The 27,872-nt window shown below is 42.0% G+C and overlaps 1 protein-coding gene across 2 annotated transcripts in view; it reads right to left on the bottom strand.

Annotated features, from left to right (window-relative positions):
- Positions 1-762: 762 nt before the first annotated feature.
- Positions 763-27,872, bottom strand: part of CREB5 (cAMP responsive element binding protein 5) — a 253,883-nt gene continuing 226,773 nt past the window's right edge. For both annotated transcript variants that reach the window (XM_066319349.1, XM_066319358.1), the window contains 4 exons: positions 11,070-11,393; positions 5,711-5,938; positions 4,648-4,756; positions 763-3,497 (listed from right to left, as the gene is read on the bottom strand). In XM_066319349.1, coding sequence (XP_066175446.1) covers positions 3,334-3,497; positions 4,648-4,756; positions 5,711-5,938; positions 11,070-11,393 — 825 coding nt within the window. In that variant the 3' untranslated portion in view covers positions 763-3,333. The remainder of the gene's footprint in view (positions 3,498-4,647; positions 4,757-5,710; positions 5,939-11,069; positions 11,394-27,872) is intronic.

Below are 27,872 nucleotides of genomic sequence, written 5' to 3'. Positions count from 1 at the left end.
CACGTCCTCCTGAACAAAGGCACTGGCCAAGGCTCACCAACCCTGCGAGTGCCCTGGAGAGTGTATGATGGAAGTGGTCCTTTGCTGGCAGTGAGATAGGACACAGAGCCTGGTGAGCCCAGCAACAGGCTGGATTGGCAGGGCAAGAGGAAAGTGGAGCAGTCTCCAAAAAAGTAGCTCGTGGAAAAGCAGGATTCCTCCTTGATGGAATGAGCCCAGGAAGCGCATTTAGAGTGACGTGCTTAGGAAGAGGCTGCTGCCACTGACCACATGGCAGAGGGACATCCTGGAGACAGAGGGCTGGGGCTTCACCCACAGCCCTCGATCAGGCAGCCTCCAGTGCCCGGTTGGACCAGCAGCTTGAGGAAAGGCTGCAGGATCACTCCCCTGGAAAACAAGAGCATTTTAATATGGAAGCAAATCTGATGAATAATATAAGGTGCCTGGTACGGTTGGTCCTTTTCCTGATGATACAGCCGATATAAATATGCTGCATGTTGTCTTGGCCTGTGAACCTGCGACAGAGTTACAAGAAGCAATAGCAAATAGCTTTTCATCCTTTACTTATTTCCACATCACTAGCAAGGATTATACCTAAAGGCCAATAGTATAGAGAGGAGACATTTCATTGTAATTACATATTTAGGCCAACATGTGTGGTTGGCTTGCCTAGTTAGCATTAAAAAAAGAAATAATTGAGCTATATATAATACACATCAGTCAAACTGTCAGGTTGCTGAATTTAACAAAACTTAGGCAAGGTTTTTGTATTTTTTCCTTTTTTTTTTCTTTTTAATGTAGAGGCTTTCATTTTAACAGCTAAATATTTTAATTGAGGAGACTGAATAAAATGAAGCTAAACCGTAATTCTAGTGCAGTGTAGCTCAACTGGGTATTCTAATATTACCAACAACTTTGATTTTTATTTTTTAATGTATTTAAGTGCTACCCATATAGAGGGAAAGTTTTTAAAATTAACCCCGCAATGGCATTTCCTTTTTGATGTTGAATGATGAAATTCAGATGTAGGGGAAATGCTTATTTGGGTTTTTTACATAGTGGATACTCAGCTGGAACGTTTTTCTCAACTGCATATTTGAAAAAAGTTCTCTTGGGAGCCGTGATGAAGCAAAACCATTTAGCTATTACAACTGGAGATTAAAAAAAATTATAGATTCAGTATTTAAAACACTTTAAAAGTATATGTTTGTCTAAAATATAATAGAAAATCCTTTACATTTGTATTTTTTATAATTTTTTTTTGGTTCTTAGACTATATAATCAAGTCAAGATTTACACTGTACATTAAAAATCTTCTTTTGAATGTATTTGCATAAATGGAAAGCGAGCTGTTAAAGAAAAGAATACTGATAAAAAGTTAGTCACCAAGATAAGAACTAATTCGGCAATGAATGATGCTCAGAAATTTGCTTTCCCTTCCAGACAGGCCCTGCACCTTACAGTGCCTCCTCACACTTCAGTTGTTTCACTCTTCCTCCTGCATGGAGAAGACCCTCCCTTTTAAAACCCATGACTCCTCCAAAGACCAAAGACACAGTCTTTGAGGAAGAGAGATTTGCGTCAGAACAAAGTGTGTTTAGGGCTAGAGGATTTGCTGGCAATAACATGAATTTTTCTATTTTTATTAAAGATGTAGCTCAAAATATTTGAACATTTTTCACCAGCTTGGAGCCTGCTCCCTGGGCAAGCAGCAGGAGGTTTTGCCACTGACAGTATTGAGAGCAGAATCAGGTCCCAATATACAGCAAGGCAGCATAATTAACTGGCATCATCTCTGGCTGATTTTCCCATCAATCACTGGGACCACTCGCGGATGCAAATCAGTTGTGCTGAGGGGCAGGCTGAGTCCAAACAAAAACCTTAATTGTGGCATAAGGCTCTTTTCCAGACCCTCTCTGCAGGACTGTATTTTATCCCAAGTGTGGGACTTGGCATTCTTGCAGCATTTTTTAGCCGCTGCGTGCCTTCTAAAAATTATTTAGCGTCCTAAAGAACAATTCCTTACCCGCGGTAAGCGGGTGTTAAGTGCCATTAAAGTCAGTGAAGCTACACTGCTGTCTGCCAGCTTGGGATCAGTCTGTGAACATTTAAAGGAATGCCTGCGGAGAGCAGGTCTTTCCCTGGGAATTAAAAATGGCATTTTTCCAACTGGTCAGAACCATTACACTGATTTATTTCTCATTTATAGCCCATGAAGCCTGAGGCTGTTAGCTTTCGTTGCTAGAACAACGCAACCAGGTTAGGGAACAGAAGTTTTCTGACTTATTATATACACATGGATTTTCCTACATTAATGACTGGCAGTGCAAAAAATTGCTGTGACTCTCAGGTGTTGCTCGCTATGCCTCTACTGCACCACAGAAGTTTACAGGGCTGCTAGCATCAACACAGCTGGCTCACCATCCTGCTTCACCTGCGGCTGTGCTGTTTTTGCCTTTCCCTATTTATTAAAAACACTAAATCAGGAGCATTTGTATTTTTTAAAAGCCAAATGCTTGGCACAGCCCAACTGCGGGTGAAGAGCTAGTGAAAGCAACAGCCGTGCAGACAGTTTTTAGGTGGGCTTGAAGTTTTTGCTTGTTCATTACCATTCTTTGAGAAAAAGAGGAAAGCGAGAAAGCCTTGGGAAAAAAAAAAAAAAAAAAAGCTGGGAAATGAAAAGGTAAGGGAAAAGGAAGGTGTGAGAATAACTGGAGGAGAAAAAGGCCAGGACAGGGGAGAGAGGAGAAGGGGGAGGGCTGGACAAAAGAGCACGCTATTTGGGCTTGATTTTGTCCTGAAGCCACATCCTATATAACTGCTCTGAAAGAGGCTCTGAATGCGAGACGCGGTCTGCTGATAGCACAATGCTAACTCTTTTTTATTATGCTGTCAGCAGATGCCCTCGCTCTATATTTATAGCCTAATTACTCCTAGTTACCTATGTTTGACTCTGTTTAATACTTTTCATGCCTCACATTGGCTAACAAGCTGCAGTTTAACACAACTTTGTATTTCTGAGGCTGCAGGCTAGACTGGTGAGAAGGAAACATTACTATGTACAGAAACAGTTAGGTTTATAAACAAGTAACTGGTACCAAAAAAATGGAGAAAGCACCCAAGCATTTCTCAAGCTGATAGCATATTAATTGTGTAACTCCCTTTTATGTAACTAAGTATAAAAGACATTTTAATAACTATAAAAATGAATAGCCAGAGTCTTTCAAGAACTGAGGAATCTTCCAGGCTTGAGTTACGGTTGCAAATGTCCTTAGCAGAGAGGACGCTTTGATACGGTACCACACTCCCCCAGCAGTTTCTGATCAACCACTTTTAAAGGATGGGGTTGATGTCTGTTCTGTGGCTGGCGAGCTGGGTGAGAGTGGAGCTTCCCACGACGTCACTGATGGAGGAGGAGGTCGTTATGGTGTTGTGCTGGATGACTTGCTGCTGGGAGCAAGCTGGGACTGGGCTTGCAGGAGGGCTGCTCTCAGGACCTGGGAAGGGAATGAGGGCACAGAGACAACACACATTCATTTTTCCATCCAAGTAAAAAACCTAGGCTGGGTGATACTCTTGGAAATACTGATAACCTGAAGCACGCACAAGTCCCAGGATTTCAAAATATAATTACAGTTATCCAACCCTCTCAGTCTTAAGATTGTTTTAATTTTCGTTCTTTTTTTCACGCCAGCTTCTCTGATATCAACCTGACTTCAGGAGTTGGGACCTTGAAAAAAGTCCAAGACCTTAATAACTGAAACTAATGTTGGGATAGAAAGTCTGATATCTTAAGGTCCTTAAAATCAGTTGGGATGCTTAAATGCTTTATTTGTTCCAGCAGGAATCAAAATTAGAGTGCAGTGTGCTGCAGCACAGAAAATCTAATTCGAGCAACAGCTGATAGGCATGTAATGCAATTATATTTTTTTTCTTTGAGTACTGTTAAAGAGACAGATGCATAGTGATGCAAAGGAGACAGAAATGGGCTCTATTTTAAGACAATGTCACAATCTAGCAAGCCCTAGGGCTCCCCTCAACCATTCTAGAATGGAACAGAGAATTTGTCTCTAAATTACTACACTCACAAAATGCATCATCTAGAAAGAATTGATTAAATGTCTCCGTTAGCTGAGAATTTTTTTGGGGGGAAAAAAAGAAAGAAAGATGAGAGTTAAAAAAGAGTTAACAAACCTTGAAAACCTGCGTCAGGCCTGGTCTGTGCCACTGTCAGAGCACAGTACCATTTTCGCTGGAGGGGACTGTAATGTTTTCCTTTTTAACTTTCCTTTTGAGAGTTATTTTAAGGTTCTGGCAGCGCCGTGCCCAGGAGGACTCTTGCAGGTTTGGAGCTGTGAGTTCAAGCAGGATCCTCCACAGGGGAGTGAGCGTCCATCCGTGTGCATCTCCTTGCCGAAAGGAGGGGTGGGGAAGACTAGCTCTGCTGTGTGGGACGCGAACCGGGGCTTTTTTTTGGTTTTGAGCGGGGCTGGATAAATAAGGGCAGGAGATTGGATGGCTCGGATGATGTTTGAGAAGACAGGTTCAAGTGATAATATGACCAAGAAGGGGTTCTGGAGGGAAGAACTGGAAGGTTTGCTTTCTTGTGAGGAGTGTGGAGACAGCGCAAACATACCAGCTACTTACTTAGATATCCTTGTGATTCTTTCTGCATAGCTGTTATCGGACAGTCTTTATGTGTTAACAATAACTGTTTCAGCTGTGCTACCTCATTTTTCAGCATGGAAACCTCGTTCTAGAGAAGAAAGAGAGACTGGTTAGCAACAAAGCTTCAACCAGGCTATTCCGCAAAGCTTAAATCCAAGAACACAAACCCTGCTCCATAACTTTGAAAGAACCGAGCAAAAAAGGCATTCAGGTGCTTGTGTGCTGGGTTTATGTTAACACTTGTCAGTGACATTATTTTGTAACCTCTGAAGGCAGTCTGAAAAATGAACTAACTTCACAGCACCAGAGATACTTAAGGCAACGTTTCAGTCTACTGGGGAAATACCAGGGCTCTCTGCATGAGGCCAGGGGCAGACCCATGGGGGCAAAGGCCATGTTCGCTGTGCTTCAGGAGCACAGTGGCAGGACTGCTGTCAACTTCAGCTCATCTGCAGCCAATGCTTGGGTGCTGTTCACACCTCTGAGTTTTGTGGGAGAATGTTTTGGAGGAGTGCCATTCTACAAAAGATTTTCTGCCCTTGGCAGCACACAGGGGCACCTCTGCAAGAAGCAGATGTACTGTGCCTACCATAAGAAGGACGGCACTGTAAGAAAGACTTTTATTATCATATTCATGGTATTTTCATCTATCCAGTTCATTTTCCTCAATGATAGACTGTTCTATCTGTGCTTCTGTCTTGCTTGAATGAGGTTTTTAACTACATGCCCTGCTCTGAAGAATTTTTTTACAGACATGTTAATGGCACTTAAAAAAAAATCCCCACAAAAAGCAGTGACAAGGAAAGAAAATAAATACAACTCCATCTAGTGAAGGCTTCTAAATCCCAAGACAGCTTTTTCCTGGCTTATCCCACTAAAATGTAATTATTTCTTTAATTGAAGCACACACATCTTGATTAACAGACTGATTATGCCTGAGCTCTCGCTAGGAGCTGACTGTGCAGGGGCAGCCCCAAAGGCACCGTCAGTCAAGCACAAAGAGCCCCTCTGTGTCTTCAGGGGCGCAGACAGTGGCTCGCACCTGAAGCTGCATGTTTGTCTGGGTGAGCTCTTCTGCTTTCTTTTCCAGTGACATCACCCAGACCTTCCTCTTCTGTCTGCAGCGCGTGGCAGCGGCTCGGTTCCTTTCCAGAAATTTCCGCCTCCTCTCATCTGGGTCTTCGTCCACCACTCTCCTCCGGCGGCCTCCAGTGGGCTGTGGTGGCTGTACCGTCTGCGTGGGCTGCATCTGCTGTGCTGCCGGCGAAACCTGCAGGGCAAGGAGACATTTTGCAGGAGATGGTGAAGGGGAAGGTTGCAGAGAGGGATGCTGAAATGGGAAGGGAAGTCTCACACACACACTCCCTGCTCCCCAGCAAGATCTGCAAAAGGCTCAAGTCAAAAGCTTCACCAGGTGCCACTGAAAGTGGCTGCTGGCAAATCCTTGCCATGGTCAAAGGAGAGATATTTTTGAAATGACCCTCTGAACAGTTTTTCTCCCTTGAGTTAGTTCTTAAAAACATTCACTTAAATGCATTCTCTGCCACCACCTATTTCAAACCTGGAATGTCCAGTTTCTTTTAGGATCTGTTTTAATCAAAGCGGAGGACTGTAGTGGTCTAATTTCTGTGTCTCTCTTTCTCCCCTTGACACCCAATTGCCTCCAAAATTTTAGGCCATTTCTATTTCCCAAGCTTCAGCATCTCCACCTCAATCTTTGCCATCTCCGGAGACATGAGCTGCAGAACTCTTCGCACTTGCATGGAGCTGGGAAGCTGTGGGCTGGGACTGCACAAGGGCAGCAGACCTCACTGCCCCTCAGGGGTAGAGAAAGAGTTTAGATTTAACGTGTGTTTTGATGAATTGAGCTTGAACCTGTGTTTTGATGTCCCTGCACTGTGTGGATAAGGGATATTCCTCCTACCAGTTTCCATTTGACCTGTGTGCTGTACTTTTTTTTAATTCAATTTATCCCTGGCTTTGAGAGTAGATGAACACCACATCCAGTCCACTGCTACAAAACTATGGAAAAAACATGTATTTATGCTTTTTTAAGTGCAGGGGAATGCTGATCCTGCTCCTGAAAGTAACTGGCCCACAATATTACAGAAAAGGTGCATGGTGGGGGGTAGAGCCATGTAAACTATTCTCCAGTTGAGTCCTGAGCAGATGGAACATTCCCACATCCCAATCAGGAACCAGCGCCAGATTAAATGCTCAACTGCCTGGGAATAGGCTTTTGAACTACTTTCCTGCTTCTCTGTGGCACCCAGGCTACAGGGCTCTGGAGGAGACACACTTTCTCTTCCTATTGCTCACACATTGCTGCTGCCACTCCTGCACACTCTGGAAGAGTCTGGGAATTTGAATTGTTGACTCAAAATTAGCCCTCTTGTTCTGGCAAAGGCCCAAACCTCCAAGGTGCTTCCTTTTGACTCCAGGGAGTGGACATACTCAGTGCTTTGTCAGACCGAGTCCTGAATTTCAATTGCTGCAATTAACATGTTTGCCTAACACCTCTGTCTGTCTCAATTAAAATGATACTATCGTCTTGAGCCTTGAGAAGTTGAGGTGTCTTTTCTGTCTAGTTTGGTCCCTCCCTCAGCTGACTTGTGGCAATTACATTGGCAATTTTATGTGTAATTATTCTGTACATCTGATAACGCTTTGTGCATAAAGGCAGATTTATTCCCAGCTTTATGCTGCACTGTCAGAGAATCTCTCATAGGAGCAGAAAAAAAAATTTTTTAAGAATAACTTCCTAAAAATAAATAAGCAACCTCACATTTTCTGATTGATTTTTAAAATTTCAACTTGCAGAAACTCCATGTGTTTGCTGATAAGATCTTCAACACTCTGTCCACACTGAGGATTGGAGTGCCAGATCCATGGCAGCTGCAGTGGGCACAGCCCCCATTCTCACCAGCGTCCCCTGGCCTCTTCCAGGACACAGCTGCCAAGGGATTCCAGCTGCTCCCTGTCCACCAGGGCCAGGCATGCTGCCTCTTTAGCAGTATGTCTGAGTGCAGAGGTCACTGAAGTACCTTTTAATGTCAACATCTCAACAAAGACCTTTCATTTTCTCACACATAACACCTTTTCAGATGTCAGAGATCTGTTATTTATGTTTCATTAACCTTTTTTGCTCTTTTTCCCTTCAGCTTTAAAAATTCTTGTTTATTAACTCTCTCAGTGAAACCTGGTACAAAGACAGAAAAAGGTAGCTATACAATTTTGAGGTTTTTGAATTCCTCTCATATGGTCATTTTCTTCTGAATAACTAGTGAATTATTTTGTTTTCAGAATACACCAGGCAGTCTCTGGGGTGTCAGAGTGCATTTTCAGAACAACAAAATCTTCTCTCCATCTCAGGAAGATATTAATTATAAGGGCTGCCATTATTTCACTAATAACGTCACGTGGGATAATTAACGGACTCTTACTTGATAGCTCTTAACAATGAAATATGTTAGACTATATCTTAGTAACAGTCTACACATCATTCTCTAGCAGGATTTCATTGCCCTGCCAGGACATAGGAAAGAAAATGAACTAAATATAAAAATATAGTTTAATTTTGGCTTTCTTAGAGGATGCTAATCATGTATTCATTGTGAAGACAAACACAGGACAGTTAAAGAATGAAATGGCATCCAAACCCCAACTACACTTGAGCTACCACTCTGGCAAGTTTGATATAAAGGAATCTTTAGAGGGCCAATGCAGAATAATATTAAATTTTTGTAGTAGTTGAGGCAGCATAGCTAGAACTTGGTAAAATGTCTCCATTTCTCAGAAAGATACCTATCAGGAGCTGATTTCTGCTTTCATCCAATATTTATTTCTGTTCTTTGTAATTTACCACAAAACTAATACCCATTCACTCATTCTGTGAAAACATAATGCCTTGGGGTCCTGCGTATCAAAACAGTAGCTGAAAAGCATGAAATGAATTCTAACATTACAGAAGGGCACAGTGCAGAATAACAACAGTCTCGGCATGGGAGTATGCAGCTTACAGCAGCATGGACCATGCTGTTATTTGGCAGGTGGTTTGGAATGGAAGAATCTGGCTCAGAAGAATAAGGAGGTTAATAATTAGAAAATCGCACCATAAAATTAATGTCTGCTGGAGCAATCTGATCCCCAAAGAAGCCATTACCATGGGGACTATGGATGAGCTTTGAAAGTAATAACTATGTGGTTATTACTCAGCAAGCCCTTCTTTTTTCCTCTCTAATGCATCTGTTCAGAAATCACTATTGCCTTTGCATCAGAGGAGCAGATGCACAGCAAGAGCTCTGCTGCCTGGGGAAGTCACTGGCTCTGGGGTTCCTACTCCATCATGCTCTGTCTGATCCCCTTGGTGACACTTACACCCATTGACAAGGTGAAGATCTCCTTGATCTCCCATGGGGTCTGTTGCCTCCAGCAACATACCGTGCATGGCAAAGCTTATCTGACTGCATACACCTAACTCCAAAGACTGTGTGGTGCTGGACACAGGATGACCCTGACACAGTTTTGTGGCTGCCAGTCAGCCCACCTACCCACGTGCCTGTACCCCTTCTTGCATGCCTGAGAGTCTTTTGTGGTGCCTAGCTAGGGGAGAATACAAAGCACAAGAAGTTGAAGCTGGCCTAACCAGGTAAGAAAGTCAAGATCCCTGTTCAAGAGGGTCTAGAAGAAGGCCATTGGCTTACTGATCCTATCCTTAGAACTGTGAGGTTTGTTTCCCCATGGCAGGTAGCTGTTATCCCCGGTAGGTTTCTCTTCACCCATTTAAAGTGGTGCTGTAGATATTTTCCAGCAGTGCTCCATGCCATGGGAATTGATGCCCTCAACTGCATTAACATGTTTATCCTCCTAACCCCTCAGTGAAGGTTAAGTTACTTCCCCCATGTCATCCATGGAGTCCTCAGTTGGCTAAGCACAACTTTATCCTTACTCTCTCAGGGGTTTCCAGTACAGCAATCAGGTTACTTTTGATTTCTCTGATATGAGATGATGTCTTTTTTATTGGAGTTTTTAAACAACTCCAAGGAAAATAGCTCATTAACAGATGGGAAAGTAATTGAATTCACAAAGTAAAAACTGAAGTAAACTTAGGAAAGCTCTGGACATACTCTCACAGGGGAGTCTGCTGCTCTTACTTAGACTGTTTCTCTAAAGCTGACAATTCATTTTACATTAGCAAATACTTTAGGGAAATCCCATGTGCTTGCAGACTCTGCAGTAATAAAGCTAGATGTTAGTAAATAGTTAATGTTGTGGGACACTGGGATGTTAGCCAAATACTCTCATTTTCTTTAATGTTTTCTAAGAGCTTGTCTGAAAGGTATTTGCAAGCAACACAATACTTCACAGATTGAACTTCTTATGGCTGGCATTCCTCTTTGTCCTCACATTCCATGCACTGTCTGTTTTTCTTCCTTAACTTTGCTCTCCAGACCTGACCTGTTACAGTTACTGCCCCCAGAGCTTTATTTTTCTTGTGCGATCCTGATGCAGAAGCCTATAATCTTAAGACGTTAATAGAATTCCTCTTAAAAATTACTCTTCTAAAGTTTGTGCTCACTGGCTCATTAGTTGAAGAAACATTCAGTTCAGATATAGAATTTTCCAAATTGCTGAAGGCGATATACCTGGTCCAAAAAATTGAGTCCTCTACCTCGTTCAGTGGAGACCTTCACTGACTTGTCACATAAATACAAGTCTAAATTGTCTTTTTGTTTAAATCTCTCTCCTTGGACTAACTTCACCCTCTTTTTTTCTCCTGCCACAACATGCGCCAATTGCTCTCTGCAGTCACTGCTGACAGTCTTTCTCTCATTCTATGCAGATATCTGTCCTCTTCACAGGGTCTGGATCATTTAATATTTTCTAAGACAGTGTATTCTAACTTAGAACTACCTCTAATATCTCCAGTCTTGGATACCCCCTGGTGACACACACACAACAGTGGCATTTCACTTCACTAAGGACTTTGTTATGTATTTCTGCAGGTAGAATTCATACAGCTTGGTAAATCTTGGCCTGAGAAGCACAAGAAAGTTCAAGCACATTAAGCAACATATATAATATCCAATCTCTGTAATAAACCTCATCCATAAAAGGATATGTGGCAATCTGCAGAGCTCAGAGCACTGAAAAGCTTTGGAGCTCCTTATAAAGTAAGAAATTACAAATGTCTAGTAAATTAGGCAGCAAAACAAGTTGTTGCTTCACTCCATTTTCTAAATAAAGTTCTAGCATCCCCATCACCATTAGCAGACTATTACAAGCAGCCCAAGGGGCTTGTATCTAACAAGACATGCATGCAAGAAGAAGCAATTCTGAAATCAGGCTTTAAGTCCACCCAACAGCAAAACCCAGCGATGCAGCAGGACATGAGGGTCTACCTGTGCCTGTCCGCCCGAGTGCAGCGGGGGGTGCGGTGAGGTCTGGTGGTGTGCTGGGTGTGCGTGAAGGTGCGAGTGGGAGTGGTGGTGGGGGTGGTTCTGCTGGTGATGAGGCTGAGGATGAGGATGGTGTGCCGGATGCTGGTGCTGATGTGGGTACGAATGATGAGGTGGCAGTGTCTGGTGCTGATGAGGATGTGAGTGCATATGATGGTGCGGGGTCTGGTCCTGTCGCGAGCTCATCATTTCCATCATGTGGCCCATGGTGTTCATATTCCCATTCGACATGGCGGCAGGATGATGACTCAGTGCTGCCTTCAATCTCTGGAACAAAACAAGGCAGAAAATTCAACATTCTTACACGGTGATCTGACCAATCATAAATGCTGTTGCCCTGTCTTGTGTTTTGAGATTTATTTAGTTCTTCTCTTGATGTTCCCTTGATAAAAGGCATCTTATTTCAGTTTGAGAAAGAATATGTTATTGGGCTCTAATCTAGTTTTCCACTGCAAATATTTAAAGATACAAACATCCAAATTGAAATGTAACAGTGACACATTTCATACTGTGCTTCTGAGGAAAAATAACTGTCTCTCTCTTTGGCCAGCTCAGTAGGATTACCTTCAACAAGCTTGTATTTTTGCAATTTTTAAAAATGAAAGTCTGATTAAAATAAAGATGCAACAAAGTGCCTGTCTTGTTCTTACTTTACTAAAAGAGTCACTGGAAAACACATTGCAATTAAGTGTTTTTCAAATTCAGGTGTACTAGTACTAGTACCCAGTTCTTTGATCATAAAGATGCGGAAAATAATGAAGGTGGCCTCAACTTGATCCTCCTTCTTTGTTGAAAAGTTCAAGCATATGTTGTCCTGTTGTCACATCCTTACTTCTCTCTGTTTTGTACACCACATGACACTGGATTGGGTCCTGGAATCTGACTAGGGCAAAACCTTCCCTAGTATCAAAGGGATTTGGCTACTTCAATCTGAACACAAGTAAAGGCCAGTGGGAAAGAGTGAAACGTTTTGGACTGCAGCACAAGATCTTTGTGCACAAAAGATATTGTGGAAATACAGAGTAAAAAAGTTCTCTTTCAGCACAGTTACAGGGTCATCCCAAAGCTGTGAGCTGTACCAGCATACAGAGACCTTGCTGGTGTCATCTGATCCCTAGATGACTGAAATCACTGGCACCTTCCATGAATGTGCCAAAGGTAGAGCCTCTCAGATGCTGGGTAGGAGAAGAGTTTCTTCCAAACCCATAGAAACAACCTTCACATCCAAGGTTCTGCGTCTTGCTCAACATAGAACATTATCTACAGGCAGCCACCCAAGGCCTCTTTAACTCTTTGTATTTTTGAAGAAGTCAATTGATTTACTCTCACTAATGCAAGTAATTAGCAGAAAACGTTAAGATAAAAAAGAAAGGAAGGAGGTGCATGGCATCACTTGATGCCAGACCAGCACAACTTGAATAACTCATCAACTACCTCATAATTCATTACCCAGCCAGAGGATAGAATGAATAGCAGAGAGCTCATCTGTAGAAAATGTCACCATAGGACAGTCATTAAAAAAATGCAGTGGTAGGAGACAGAGGTGAATGGTAGGAGCCCTTTCCACATAACAATATCTATCTGTGGGTCAGAAGATCCTATAAGCCAATGTGACAAAAAATGCCAGCAGAGGAACAATGGCCAGGCTGAACAGCATTCTGGTTCTGTCCTTAAAGCAAAAAGACTGACTGCCAGGGCACTCAGAACCGATAGATGGGGATTTCCCATTTTTATTAGTCTATTTTTATCGAAATAATATCTGTCTGTTGCAACACTACAAGGCCACAGGTAAAGACTTCTATGTTCAAAGCTGTGACTGTACAGTGTTTCTACAACTTTGAGTGAGAAAGAAACAAATTCTTAAGGGAGAAAAAAAATAGAGGAAACAAAAGAAGGTTGTGGAAGGCAAAAGGAAGTAACATTCAATTCAAAGTGTCATCCTCAAGTTTTTGCATCCACATTCTTTTTCAGACTTCATGAAGGTCATTCTACTGAGACATTCTGATAGATGTATTAATCTAAATTTGGTGACTTCTGTCACTAATGATCAATTGGCTGGCCAAGACTTAAATATATATATATATATATATATATATATATATATATATATATATATATTTGCAAAACACATCAGTATCTCAGTTTGCAAGAATAAAGTCTGGACTTTAAGAGATGTCTTTTAAGTCTTTTAAGAAGGTTCCTTAAAAAAGCCTATCAAACCATAACTACATGGCATGTATCCCATCCTGATCATCTTCTCAAAAATAGAGATCAAAGGTGACTGTGTCAGTGAGGTTAAGTAGCTCCTTCTCTACCTCAGAACAGAGGGCAATCTAATACCAATAGCAGTAACCCATCTTAGCATCAAATGGAAGACTGGGGCAGCTGTTGTCCTTAATGTTCCTGAATTCCAGTGCTACTACGGTTACTGCAAGCAGCTCCTCACAATGCTCAAAATAACTGGTGCTACCTGGGAGGGTATTAGGAATAATATGGGGAAAATGCATTAATAAGTAAAATCTTTTTCTGTGTCACGTTTCTTAAAAATTCCCTAAAGTTTTTAATGGCGTTGAGCCACCATGCACATCTAAGACAAAGCACCAACAAAAGCTGTTGTAACTTTGTTTTCTGAAACTAAACGCAAAATAACCAAGCTCTCATTAGGCAGCAGTTTTATGTGATGAATACCTTACAAAATCTATCATGTCTATTTGTCAGAGACCTCTGAAACCGAACTACAGTATGTCATCTAAACTGCAGACTTTCAAAGAAAAAGAAAAAAAAAAAAAAAAAAAAAAAAAAAGGGAAAAACTTAATCTGCGAATAAACATTTTTTTTCAGCTGTAAAAACTGAGGCTTACTAGTGTGGTGCAGCTTCAAGGAGAATAAATTATTTTGTTTTCTTTCTGTAGCCTTTCTGCCATATCCATTTATTTGAGATAGCAAATCAAGAGAGACAGTGAGAGGTCTGACATGCAGCTGGTTTCAGTCAGTAGGGGTCATTTCCATTTGGTCTGTGTATTTTACAAGCTCCTTGTTCACTGTTCCCAATGGGAGGGTGGGCCAGCTGCCCTGGATCCCAGTCCTGGTAAGAAACCAGCTCTCTACATCATCCTGTCCCAGGGCAGCAGCAGCCATCGCCTCCCTTTAACTTCATGCTTAGATCAGCTCTACAGCAGCAAGAGTCCTGCCCATGCCCACATCTGGAGCAGCCTAAATCTTCCAATAACCAGCCACTGCTGGCCATCAGAAACATTCAGGGAACGATAAACGGGTTTTTTTCATCTGGTTTTCGGTGAGATCAATTGTTTTCAATGTTTTAGTTAGAGCAGAGGGAGGGAAAATCACCAGAACTTGGTACACTTTTTGCACCGAGTATGTTAGTGCTCGAAGGGCAGGCTGCAGTTTTGTTATTGTTTCTTTTATGTGTGCTAATTGCAAGCAGCTGTTTTAGTTTAGTGTCAAATAAAATGTGACGGCATAAAAATTGAGCTTACTGGACTGACGACACCACCAAACCCCCTCTAGAATGAAATGGTAACCCAAGATCCAATTCTGCGGCCGTTCAGTTTTTTCAGGAACTGTGTGACTGACTTCACCCAGAGCCTGCGGGCATCTGGGAGTTTGCAAATTGGGACTGAAACAAAAGACTTGCTACTTACTTTCACCTAAACCTGAAATATATGCTAACCACGTACCAGTGATTTTTAGGGCACAATCCCTTTTTTCTCCCTTTTAAAAGGCAATTTAAAAGAAAGTCCCCACCAAGCCAAGAGGAGATGGAGATCCTCAGCTTTCCTGACTTTTGGCCCTTACTGATTATTTTTCTTATTTTATCAAAGTAACATAGTGGCCAACATCAGTTATAGCTGATTTTCACTCAGTCATGGAATTTCAATAGATGACTGTGAGTGACACAGACAAAAAGAGAACTCTTTCACAGAGAACAGCCTGCTTTGCCTCTGATCAACTGAATAAAAAAATGCCTTTTTGATCCTGCAGGAAGTCAGAACCAGATATATGGTTGTCTTTGATGCTGAGGAGGAAATAGAGGCAGTGGATATTGGTGCTTCACAGGTAAGAGTGTTGTGTTCCCTGTCCAGAACAGGGAACTTGTTCCCCATTCCCTGTGGCAATGCCCCTAACTAACACATTTACTCTGAAGCTACCCCACTGAATGCCATATGAAGGAAACACCTCCAAGAAGTCATCTTTGTACCTGGAGTACTGGGGGGTTTGGAAACAAAAAAGTTTTCACAGTGCTTCCTCCATCTAAAGACTGACATCATGATGTAGTTAATTGCTTGATGCTTCCTTTTATCAACACAGATCCTAACTTATGCACTGAACATCTCTGGACAAACCCCAAATCTGCCAAAAATAGCCTTCAAGCATTTGAAATGAAAAACAGTATCAGCTTCTCTAACACTTCTGTTATTCTGGATCTTGCTGCTTTTTAATTTTCCTCAACTGTGACATGGATTTCAAAGTTGGCTTAGTTTTTGCTCTATTTTTCTTTTTCAAAAATTGTTAGTGAGAGACACCATTTTCTTCAGCTTGTTAAAAAAAGAAAAAAACCCAACAAACTGCTTTTCCCACATTTAAAAATGCAAATAATTTTGTGGGTTTCACATGCATATTAATATTTACAATATTTAATCAAGATTCGTAATATTTATATCATGTTATATTTAAAACAGGCTATACATATTATTTGCCATAATCTGTATATGACTATAAAATTCAACTTTTTCTGATTCGTCTCACAGTGGAGAAATGACAACAATCTTCAATTTTACAGGTGCTCTGTGCCTGCATCAAACAATAAGCTATTATAACCCCCAGCTGCATTTTAGGTTGGGACAGACATGGAATGCTGCTTTTGAATAGGATTGAATTGTTCCAAATAAGTATGCATTGCTGCACTCAGAAAAAAAGCTCTCTTCCCTCCTGGTCTGTACGCCCAAATCCCACTAAATCAGAAAGAGACAAGACCAGCTGCAGTGCCTAGTTAATGTCTGGTACATTCTTATCGGGAGATTATATCAGACCCCGGAAGGCACATGAAATATGATCTCAAAGATATACTTTCTTGCACTAGTGACTGTGATTCTTGTCCCGATTATACAAGGGTTCAATAAGTTCCCCACAGGGGACAACAGTCTAGAGAGGGATGGGAAATCAGAAAGGATTACAGACATCAAGCATCGCCACACATCTGCAATTCAGTAGCAACCTCAGGGTAACGATCTTGATTAGCCAAACTTCATGGCAAGCATACCATTGACTTCAGTGTCACTAATACTGTTTTCTCATCTGCAATAGTCAAGCTTTCCTTTTAGCTCTAAGCATCATACCCAAAATTAATATATAGAGTTAAGCCAGTGATAGCTAAAGTTGTGAACAGAACTTCACCCATCGCATTTCAGAGCATCATACCAAATTTTATCCTTTCCTTTAACTATGACTGTGACAAGAGAACATAGCATAAATGTCACCCAGGTCTTTCTTTTACAGCTGGCTGCTGACAAGCATTTCACAGTGTAAATAACAGAAACCACTCTTTGCAAATGTTCCACTTGCATTCATAAAAGTAAATTGGAAGCGATTCATCTCCACTCAATAAGTGAACTGCAGATACTTAGGAGCACATTTCAGAGACTGGCAATTAGAAAGTCTCTGATGCCACATTAAATGCTTTCTCCTACATTTCTTGTGCAGTAAAATACAGTCCTGCCTATTGATGGAAGGAGGAGTAAGACGTGTGAGAAGGACATGAAATCCTGAACAGAAGTGACACGTTACACTAATGTAAAGAGAAAAGTGGGATACATTTAATTCACAACTCGCCAGTAAACAGTGCCAAATTGCTAATCTTTGAATTATTCTCAGGCTGTTTAGCAAATGTGAATTATACTTTCCCCTCCTTTTGTGCTTTCTTCCCTACTTAGTCAGATTTTGTAACAACATGAACAATGGATCGTCATCCAGCCTTCAGTGCAGCTCAGCCTCTAATAAAAACAACAAATTTTCTCCCTTGTATTTCCAAATGCAAACTGAATTAAACTTCAGCAGAAAGCAGCAAGAATCAACTGCAGGCAATCAAAGCAGCAATAAAACTAATAGACACCATGCTGCTCAAGGACAGGTCAGCTGCAAGAGCTGCTCCAGTGTCCCTGAGCTCGGGGCACAGGGGAGCTCTGAGCAGCCACGCCGCCCGCTGACATCAGCCCCAGTGACGGACGATTCTCTACATGACTGCCAGTTTTAAGTAATCCAATGTAGGTCGAAGCCAGGGTGGCCCAAGGGTATTCTGTTGGAACTGCCATCTTCTGGTGATGGCATTTCATTGAGAACAGCCACGGCTCCAGGGACAGCAGAAAACTTAAGTGAGTTTACACCCCAGCTCCGCCCAGCAATTTCTTTCTGCTCATCTCAGAGCACCTTGCAAAAGAGATAAGTACCAGTATCTCTGTGCAGTGCACCACCTTTTTAAGGATTAGAAAATTACTAAATTCTCTGTTCCTATTCTAGAGGCATTTTTAATGAACAAGTCAATTATAATCAAGGCAGAAAATATGCTGAAAGTATGGTTTATATTTCTCACCATATACTATTTCTTGCATGAATAATTTCTCAAATCGGTATTAAATGACTGGATTTGATTTGCACAGGAGTCAGGAAATGTAAAGTTCAAAAAATCAAACCCCTAATTCCCACCAAGTCTAAGTCAATCCCTTTATGTGTATCCATGACAAGGGATATTTAATTACGTAATCACGCAAAAGATAGCAGAATTATTTATTACTGGCACATGGTGTCATATAATTTCAACATACAATACCAATGGAAGGATCCAAAAAATACAGCCAACTTCTGACTGATTTCCTGTGTGCCAGAGTCCAAAAGAAAAGCAGCTACTTAGCTGCTACCTACCCCTGGAGAGGCCAGTTTCCAACAACAAAATGCCTGACACTTGGGGATTAATTACCTGCTTGCTGATTTTGTCTAGGACAGACGTCATTCTCTTCGTAGTAGCCAGTATGGGGCTGTGTTTTGGATTTGTGCTGAACACAGTGTTGATAACACACTGAAACATTTTTGTTATTTCTGAGCAGGGTTTGCACAGGGTCAAGGCCTTTTCTGCTTCTTGTCCTGCCCTACCAGCCAGCAGTACACAGGAAGCCGGGAGGGGACAGGACAGCTGATCCCAACTGACCAAAAGGATATTCCATACTATCTGATGTCCTGCTCAGGATATAGAGGGAGCGGAAATAGAAGGAAGAGGGGGATGCTCGGAGTGATGAGGTTGTCTTCCCAAGTCACCGTTACGGTTAATGGGGCCCTGCTCTCCTGGAGATGGCTGAACACCTGTCTGCTCATGGACTTGAATTAATTCCTCGTTTTGCTTTGCTTCTGTGTGACTTTTGCTTTGCTTATTAAACTGTCTTTATCTCAATTAATGCATTTTCTCACCTCTATCCTTCTGAATCAATCCCCCATTCCACCAAGAGAAAGTGAGCTAACAGCTTTGTGGGGCTGAGTTGCAAGCCATCAGTAGGCAGGCAGGTATCAAATCTGCATTCTAGTTCTCCAAATAGTCAGTCTTTTGCTTACTTAGTCCTCCAGATTAATCTATGGGCTATTCTCATGCATGCTATGCTGTCACCTGTGGAAAACATAGAAAAAAGAGGTGGCAATAAAATCACTTAGTGTTAATCACACCCTGTAAGACACTATGGAAACTTGGGCTTAAGGGAACCCGAGTCTGTACTGCCCATCTTCAAGATCTGTTCTCTTAGATCCAGTTTAAAGCTCAATCCCAAGGTAAGGGACCATAGATTCTTTCTTCACATTGGACATAAAGCACTTTCAGCAAAGTACCTGGCAGACAGTTGAAGTTCAGGTCCTCCTCAGTCCTGCAAGCAAATGATCTAATTAAGTTTCTAACATCATGTTTCCGTGTTCCATGACAATGCAAGTGAAAAGTGTTTGTACAGTGCTTGCATTGCTATATATATATATATATATATATATATATCTTGCCTGAAAACACAACAAAGATTTATGATTGTATTTAATGAGAAAAGTGGGAATTGATTTCAGAGGAAGTTTGGGAATTTCCTATACAAGCTAGATCTAGAGGAAATCCTCAAATCAGGGCACTCTAACACTGCAAGGAACACTAGGTCTGTGTATTTTAATCTGTACTTAGAGATCAGATGGGATTAGCACTGCGAAAATTTCTCCCTACAGAATACTGCTGTGAAGCCTTGAGACCCCTTAATGTGTACTTCAGCTTTTTGATGACAATGCAAATTGCTTACTTTCCTTTTCCCTCTCAGGAGCATAAAACACACACCAAGAACACAAGAAGGGAAGGTTCAAAGTCTTTCCTGTCAGAAGATTTCTGAACTTTCATCACCCACCTCTCATTAAGGCTGATTATTATTAAGTCATTCATATTCCAAGAAAAATGCCATCCAAGTACATAAAACTTGGGGTTTTATTTTTTTTTCCTTCAGTGGTGTGATTTTTGAATACTCGTTTTTCCTGGATTAAACCCAGGCCATTTAAAGGGCTACTAGCAAGCCAGAAATCAGATACATGTGCACTTAAAAGTCCTTTGATTTCATCCCAGATGTGCAGTGCTCAAGGGCATACACACACACACACAGAGACACAGAGCACAGAGGACACGATCTGGTCTGTAGATTTTGTTTCAAGATTATACCAACCAGACTCTGAAATGTAAAACTCAAACCCTGACCACTTACAGCCATTAGAGATCCCAGGGCTCTCTATGAAAGAGTATTGATGTTCATTAGCCCCTTGGCCTGACTGGAGAATTCACTGCAGGTAATTAGACATTGTCTCATTACCACACAGTTTCAGGTGAAGTTATTTTTCTTCTTCCTTTCTAAAGGTAAGAGATTCCTGAAGCCTTTTTAAAGCATTCATGGATTTATTTTTTTTCTGAAGAAATGACTAGAATATAAGGTACAGTACAGGGACATATAAAATGAGAGGGTTCTTATGGGCTACTTCACATTATTTTAAAGCTTTATTTCTACATCTAACCCAAAAGAATGAAAATAGCATTTTAATTTACCAGACAGCTTTCAATTACCTAGCTGTGAAAAAAATGTCCAGTGGTTTTTTAAACACATGCACTCCAGTATAGCATTGGTAGGTAAATACAAACCATAAAAAGTGTGAACAGGTTAATATAGTGTCCATTTTTACTGTTATAAAATAAATATAATTCATGCTGAGAGTTGTATGAATGGATATCATGAATATTCAGCACAGAACACAGCGGTGTTGGTAAGTTGTTGGATGTCCTATTATGCCCCCATGTAAGGTCTCTTATGCCCTTCCAGGTTTCCCCATGTTGTCCTCCTGACTCCATCCCTCAAACTGCTGCCCTCCAGTGTGCCCCTCCCTTTTGTCCTCCACCTGCAACGACATCCTCCCTTTGTTCCTACACAGCTCAAGTTGCTGCCTTGTTTTTCACCACCTCGAATGTATCAGCTGCTTTCAAACAGTGGTGTCTTGGGTCAGAAGCATTGAATTTCAAACCACTTGAGGCTCCAGGAACAACAACGTCTCAACCCTCTACCAGATACCAGTTGCCCACTCTATCAGTGCCACAAAGTTTTTTTAATACACTTTAGGATAGTTGCAGTGTGAAACAAGAGAGAAAAAGAATGAAGCCTTCAACCATTCTTTTTTTTATTGGAGTTGGTGATTTACACTAATGGGCTTTACTTTGTGTTTGAAAGGGCTAGGAATGCATCCTCACGCACTCCCCATGGTTCAGTTGACAAGCAATGACTTAGTAAAATGCAATATATTAGCAGCTCACTCTCTTGCACGTGGCATGTTTATTCTTTGGTGATGCTGCTTTTCAGAGCAATGTGTCAGAGCAAACCAAAACAACCACCTTCCCCAGCAAAGAGAAGGATGCTGCCTGCTTGGCAAGCCATTGACTCAACCTCTCATTTCTGGACAGCTGGATTTGGCTTTCCCTTGGCATGTACCACAGGATACAGAACAAATTTGCACAGGTCAAGGGCCTGGCTACACCCACAGTTGCAGTGGCTGTCACACGGGCAGGATTTCCTTTCCAGCACCAAGTGACAGGTACAGTGTATCCTGCTCCGCTTCATTGTGGACTCTTCCCTGTTCCTCCTGCCAGTGGAAAGAGGGCATAAATCACCATCTAAGGCCAAATTCCTGGAAGAGGTGGCCTGTCTGGGAACAGGTAGGAGGTGGGTCCGTGCAGCAACCTGCACCCTGAGGGAGGTAGAACACCATGTGTTGGGTGAGCACCAACCTGGGAATGGGGTGATGCTAGAACCAGACACCTCCTCACCTACCCAAAGCAGCTGCCAGCATCCTGGGAGGAGACAATTCCTATTATCTGTCTTTGCTCACTGTCTTTCACCTCACGAATGAGTCTTCTGAAAAGCACAACAGGGACCTAGTTGCTCCTGCTAGTTACCCTACCTTCTTTTTTAAAATATTTCTTGTGTACTTCTACTGAGTGAGAGAGAAAGGCATAAATACCATCTTGTTTAACACATCTTCCTGTCTCCTCTCCCTGCCTTGCAGACAGCATTATACATCTTCTTGACACCACCATTGTCTGATTCATTTGACATATGCACCAGAAAAAAAAGAAGTCATGTTCTGAACAAGAACATAACACTGTGATCTCATTCCCATCTCAGACTCTGCAGCACCTCCCATTTCTTGCTGTTTTAGAAAAGAAGGACTGGGAAGCTTTTTCAGCTTGCTTACTGGGAAACTTACAGAGGAGATGTGGCAAAGGGAAACCAGACCAGCAAAGGTACACAAGCACTTACACAAGTATGTTGGAAATCAAGGTAATGCCACAGGAAGTTCAGCTATTTACATCCTACTTAAGAGTCGGAAGCAGTGAAATCTTTCTCATCTCCTGTTACTTAAGAATATTGAGGAACACAGATATTTCCAAAAGGGAACATCACTTTGAAAGTTGATGGCAGGGACATTCTGACTGTACGATGAAAATCCCTGACCCCTTCTATGTCATCATTTTCCTCTCTTTTGAAATAAAAATGTCTCAGGCATTACTCACATCTGTGACATCAAAGGTTATGATGAAGTTCCCTCTTTTGTCTGGCATGCCAGCAAGTCAGTGTAAAGCTTCCTGATGCCTTGTCTCATAGAATCATAGAACTGTAGAACTGTATGTGTTGGAAGGAACCTTTGTCTAGTCAAGCCCTCTGCAATAAGCAGGGACATCTACCACTTCTCTGGGTATCTCACCATTATCATAATAAAGTATTTTCTTCACATCTTCTTCCTTCTATCTGGACTAAATCTACCCTTTTTTAGTTTAAAACCATTACTGTTTGTAAAAACCTGTCACAACAGGTTCTGCAATAAAGTCCTTTAAAGTACAGGAAGGCCACAGTAAAGTCTGCCCAGAACTTTCTCTTCTCCAGGCTGAACAGCTGCAATTCTCTCAGCCTGTTTTCACAGGAGAGGTGCTCCAGCCCTCTCATCATCTTTGTGGCCTTTGTCTGGACTGACTCCAACAGGCCCATGTCTTTCCTTGTGCTGAGGAACTCAGAGTGCTCCAGGTGGGGTCTCATGAGAGTAGAGCAGAGGGACAGAATCCTGTCCCTCGACCTGCTGGCCATGCTGCTTTGGATGCTGCCCAGGACACAGCTGTGGCAAGTTTACATTGCCAGGTCACGTCCAGTTTTTCATTCACCAATATCTCCAAGTCCTTCTTGGCAGGGCTGCTCTCAATCCCTTCACCCCCGCCAGCCTGTACTGATACTGAGAGTGGCCCCAACCCAGTTATATGACCTTGCACTTGGCCTTGTTGAACCTCATGAGGTTCTCATGAGCCCCCATCTCGAGCAACTCCAGAGTCCCTCTGGGTGGCATCGCATTCCTCAGGCGCTTCCACTGTGCCACTCAATCTGGTGCCATCTGCCAACATGAAAGTGCACTTGACCCCTCTGTCCGTGGCAGTGATGAAGATAGTAAAAAACAGCCCTTCCTGCTTGACTGCAACCCTCATTGCCCCTCGTGTGTGGCTTCTGTCTCAGCCACAGCAGGTCACAACTGAGAGATGGCTGTGCTGGCAGCTGAGACACTGGCAGTCTTGCCCCAAAAAAGTGCCTTTGTTCCTCTTTCCCAGAGAGCCACAGGAACGTCTGCTCTGCCTACAGTCTTAATAACCCATTAGTGGCCTGGCCACTAATGAGTGAACCTCTCACTGCTAGTCTCTTTGGAGTTCTGCCAAAGGACAACATAACAGGGGCAAGGAGGGTTGAGGCAAACTAAATTGGGAGCTTAGGTGGACAGGGGAAGGTGAAAAGTGAGAGAAGAATTGGAGAGGAAATGTTGTGGCAGCTATTTTTTTTTTTTCATTTTTTCCCTGCAGTTAAAGCATTGACAGATAATTTATTGCACATTTTGATGGTGCTCCAGCTGGCAGGGAAAAGAGCTATCTGTTTATTAATTCAATTAGCCTGCTTATTTATCAGTGGAGGGCGAGAAGGTGCAGTCACAGGCCAAGCTGTGCCAGTCTCAGACCGCCTGCTGTCGGGCTGAGAGGATGACTCGGAGTGGGAACATCCTGCCCCCACTGCTCCAGCCGGCATGCTCATCACCGCATTATCTCAGGCCTTCTGAGGTAAGAAAGGTGAAAAATAAAATAAAAAATCTAACAACACACAATATGCTCACCAGTGAATGTCCAAAGTGGGCTTACAATCAAAACCTCACAGCTTTGATGCCATCAGTTCCATGCCCTGAAAGTATTGGTTATGTCTGACATTCAGGCCAGAACTGAATTCTTTACTTAATTAAGACAGTTGAATACACTTTGAATTTTGAATTCAACGGGGATAGTGTCCAAACCAACATCTTAATACAGCACAGGGCTGCTGGAAGGGGTAGGAGAGGACAAGGAGCGTGCTGCCCAGGTACACACCAACAATTGTCATCTTTGAGAAAGGGACATTGGTGGAGGAGGAAGAAAACACAGGGGAAGGAAAGGCTGGCTTTGGAATGGCAGAGAAATGCCCTGAGCTAGGAGGGCTGGAGAAGTGGTGAGGCCACTTCTTCCTTCAGCCTGTCTAGGAATACAAGTTTTCTTTGCCACTTGTTCAAAAGTCTCAGACTTTTGGCGGTTGAAGCTCCAAATTCAGAAAATGCTGTGCAAAATGATACCTTAGAGCTATCTGAGCTGAAGTGTTTCTAAAAACACAAGATATGTGGAAACTCCAAGGTGCTGGAATGCGATTTCCCTACAGCCAAAAACATCTTCCAGCCCTAGAACCTGCAGACCATAATTTCTATGCAATTCCAATGCTGTGATAAACAGTGTTTATTTATCTCTCACTTCTATAAGCCATCCTGCTTTTTTTTCTGTCATACATAAACACAGTTGGAATATAGATGTACTGGCTTCCAGGTTTTATATGTCTACATTAAAGGCATACACAGCTTTCTGTTCATACAAGTAAGTCCTGCAATTCTTTGACTTAAAAATGAGACCACTGAGAAGGACTGAGGGGTCTCCATGAGATAAGGCTAGGACACATGTGCTCTCAAATGCTCTTTCATTGCTCTTCTTATTTGGTTCCTGCTCCACCAGATGTTTAAGGAAAATCGGCATTTTTCATTATTTTTTCTTTAAGTCTCTTTAGACTTACTCTTCTACCTTCTGAACCCTTGCAGGATATTTTAATTGCAGGGCACCATATCCAATTAGGATGGTAGTGAATGTTTCCACTGCACATAGGCTCAAAGGAGCTTCTAAAAAAAAAGGTTGTCTATAAATACATCTCCTCCGCCCCTCAGTTTCACAGCCAGGTTTGGCTTTTACTTCTCCTGGCTGATGATTAGTTTAATGTTCTGAACCAAGATCCTGCCTGACAGATGATTCCACTACCACTGATAGTTTAGACCACCTATCAACATTTTATAAATTCTTAATTTTCTCACTGCAGCCATATTGAACAGCTTCGTGCAAATGAGGCTTATAATTACCCAGATAAATCAGTCCAAAGCAGTATTTCTTAGGATCTTTCTCAATTTTCTCCCTGGAGGATGGGATCCCATCTGCTTTGCTACATTCAGGCTAATTGAAGGGCACTGACTTTTCCAAATGGATTCATTAATTACTCTTGCCAAATTCTCTGAGGGGTTCCTCATTCAATGGGTGACACTTGTGCTGTGCTGTACCATCCACCCATGTTTAGCAATGTAGCTCTGACTCTCAGCTACAAGCTAAAGCATTTGCAGATGTGTTGGCAGGAGTGGTTCTGGCCTTTTAACTGTGCAGTGTTAGAAAACAAATGTAATTCTGCTTCTCCTTTGCTTCTAATTTAATATGCATTCAGAATCTATAAATATTGCAACCGTGACTGTTTCAATATGTTTTACTCCTTGCCATCATAAATATAAGCAACTACCCCAAAGACAAAACCAAAAGTTTACAGGTATTGCATTGCCAACAGCAAAAAAAGAAGATAAACAAGCATTTGCTGCCATATTTCAGAAAATCTGGTACATGTAGCAGTATAATGTGGAATTAAATTATTAAATTTAAATACAAAGCTGTCCTATATAATTCTGAGCCTTCACTGGTTTTATTTAGAACAGCAGCAGCCTAGGTTTTCCTAGGTTACCCACATGTAACCATATTGCTCACTCATTCATCAGGCAGACACCAAAGGAAAATGAAGACCCATCTAGCAAAGACCTAATTTAGAATAGGATTACCACCACTTAGGTGGTGGCCATCTTCAAATAGAAGAAGCAGGCAGAAAGGAACCTGCCAGCATTCATGGGGTCTCTGCTGGAAGCTGTATCAGTGTTCCCCTATAGCAGGCACAATTTCACACTACTTAAAATATTTTATATATCCAAGTGCTGGGTTGGTTAATTCAGGTCTATGAGGCAACTGGCCTGGGAATTGGTGACACAATCTGCTGTGAGTGAACAACAAGCCTTCATGCTTTCCAGGAATCCTAAAGCATTCTGTAAACATCAGACCCAGCTGTGGAAGTTGCCAGGACTCTTTGCATAGGTCCATGCTGCTGCTCCTCACACTGCTCTGAAGATGAAGGCAGTGTCACTAGATGTGGGGGGACATCCACTTTACAGATGTCTGAACTAAAAAACCCTGAGATTGCCTCAATATCAGAGAAACCCTTAGTGGCAGAGCCAGAACCACAGTCCCCGAGCAGACTTTCTTACAAACAAGCAACAGTGCTGCTGCTTTTAACTCTCTCCTGCCAATGGTATTGCAAGTCTCCAGAATGCAAAAAGGGTTAATCTTCTTGTGCCTTACTAGAGGCAGTAACTTAAATCTAGGAATAGACAATAGAAAAACTGCAGATATATATATATATACACATATACATATAGCTTTAACTAGGTGGCTGCTCTGGGCAGTCAATATCATGCAAACAAAAATGCAACGATACAACTCATATAACAAATAAAGTGAATGTATAATTCTTCTCATGTGTTAAGGATATAATTATTCAGATAAACAGATCATGTACATATGGTTGTAGGTATGAGCACAGGGATTTATGTAGGGATATACTTTGCTGTACAATTTAGTAAGTTATTTCCCTTATCTGACATCCTTTCCTTCTTAGCTCAGCAGTTGTGCTTCCCCAAAGCTCTGACCAAGATGGACTCAATAAAGAGCCTTTTTTTGTTTTTTTGGACAGAAAAGTTCTTTGTCACAACTTTTCCCTGATTCACAGCTTATCTTTTCAACATGAGATGCCCCTGGTCACTCAGCAGCTAATAAATTCACTCCTTCACTGGCCAGTACAGCAAAGCAATGCACCTTCAAAGAGAAAGTCTGAAGCAAGTCGGTCACCACCTGGCAGGACAGTGATTCTGAATTTGAGTAGCTGGCTATTTGATGTTTTGATTTTTTTTAAAAAAATATTTATTTATTTTCTAGTCTCATTTTGTTTGCCTCTCATCTCTCTCTAGTTTATAAATAACCATTCAGTGGTCAGAAAGCAATTCATAAATTGTTCACCAAAAAAAAGTAAAGCTAAGCAAAGAGGCCATACTTTTGCTGCTTATTTGATTTTTTTTTCTGTGTGGCCAGTGCTGGCAGACTAAATGCAGCAGACAGGCAGGCAGGTGGGCAGGCAGGCAGCCCCCTTCCTCTGCCCTCCCCTGCCAGCTGGGTAGTGGCTGCAGGGCAGCTGCACTGCTCCGTGTCATCCGAGAACCTGGACACATCAGTCCATCCGCGTCCATGCCAGCGCTGCTGGATAACACCGCATCTGGTTGTGTTTGAGTTCTCAGAAGGCAGCCAAGGGTATTTTTGTTTAGGTTTATGCATTTTATCACATTTATGACAATGAAAATCTATAGCTTGAGTACTCCAGGTCCAAAGGGACCCGGGCGTTCAGAACTTATGAATCATCAGGAACGTTTTTCAGGAAAAAGGATACTCAGTGTGTTTTGCAATGCAAGAAATTAGTCTAGACATTACCAAGTTTTAAAAAACAGTGTCAAAAGCAGCCCACTAAAATTTTTCTGAATTATTTTTTTAAAAAAGTTTCAAAACTAGCTCCACATGCTCAAGTGAACTTGATCACCAGCCCAGGACAGTGAGCTAGTCTCGGCCCTAGCTGTGGCACTGCTACACCTTTTCAATCTGGAGCTGAGGAATATGACATAATATATACACCA

The sequence above is a fragment of the Sylvia atricapilla genome, chromosome 1 (genome assembly GCF_009819655.1).
Source record: "Sylvia atricapilla isolate bSylAtr1 chromosome 1, bSylAtr1.pri, whole genome shotgun sequence".
In the NCBI taxonomy this organism is placed as follows: domain Eukaryota; kingdom Metazoa; phylum Chordata; class Aves; order Passeriformes; family Sylviidae; genus Sylvia; species Sylvia atricapilla.
The sequence above is the reverse complement of the archived record's forward strand: the minus strand, read 5'-3'. Positions and strand labels throughout refer to the sequence as shown.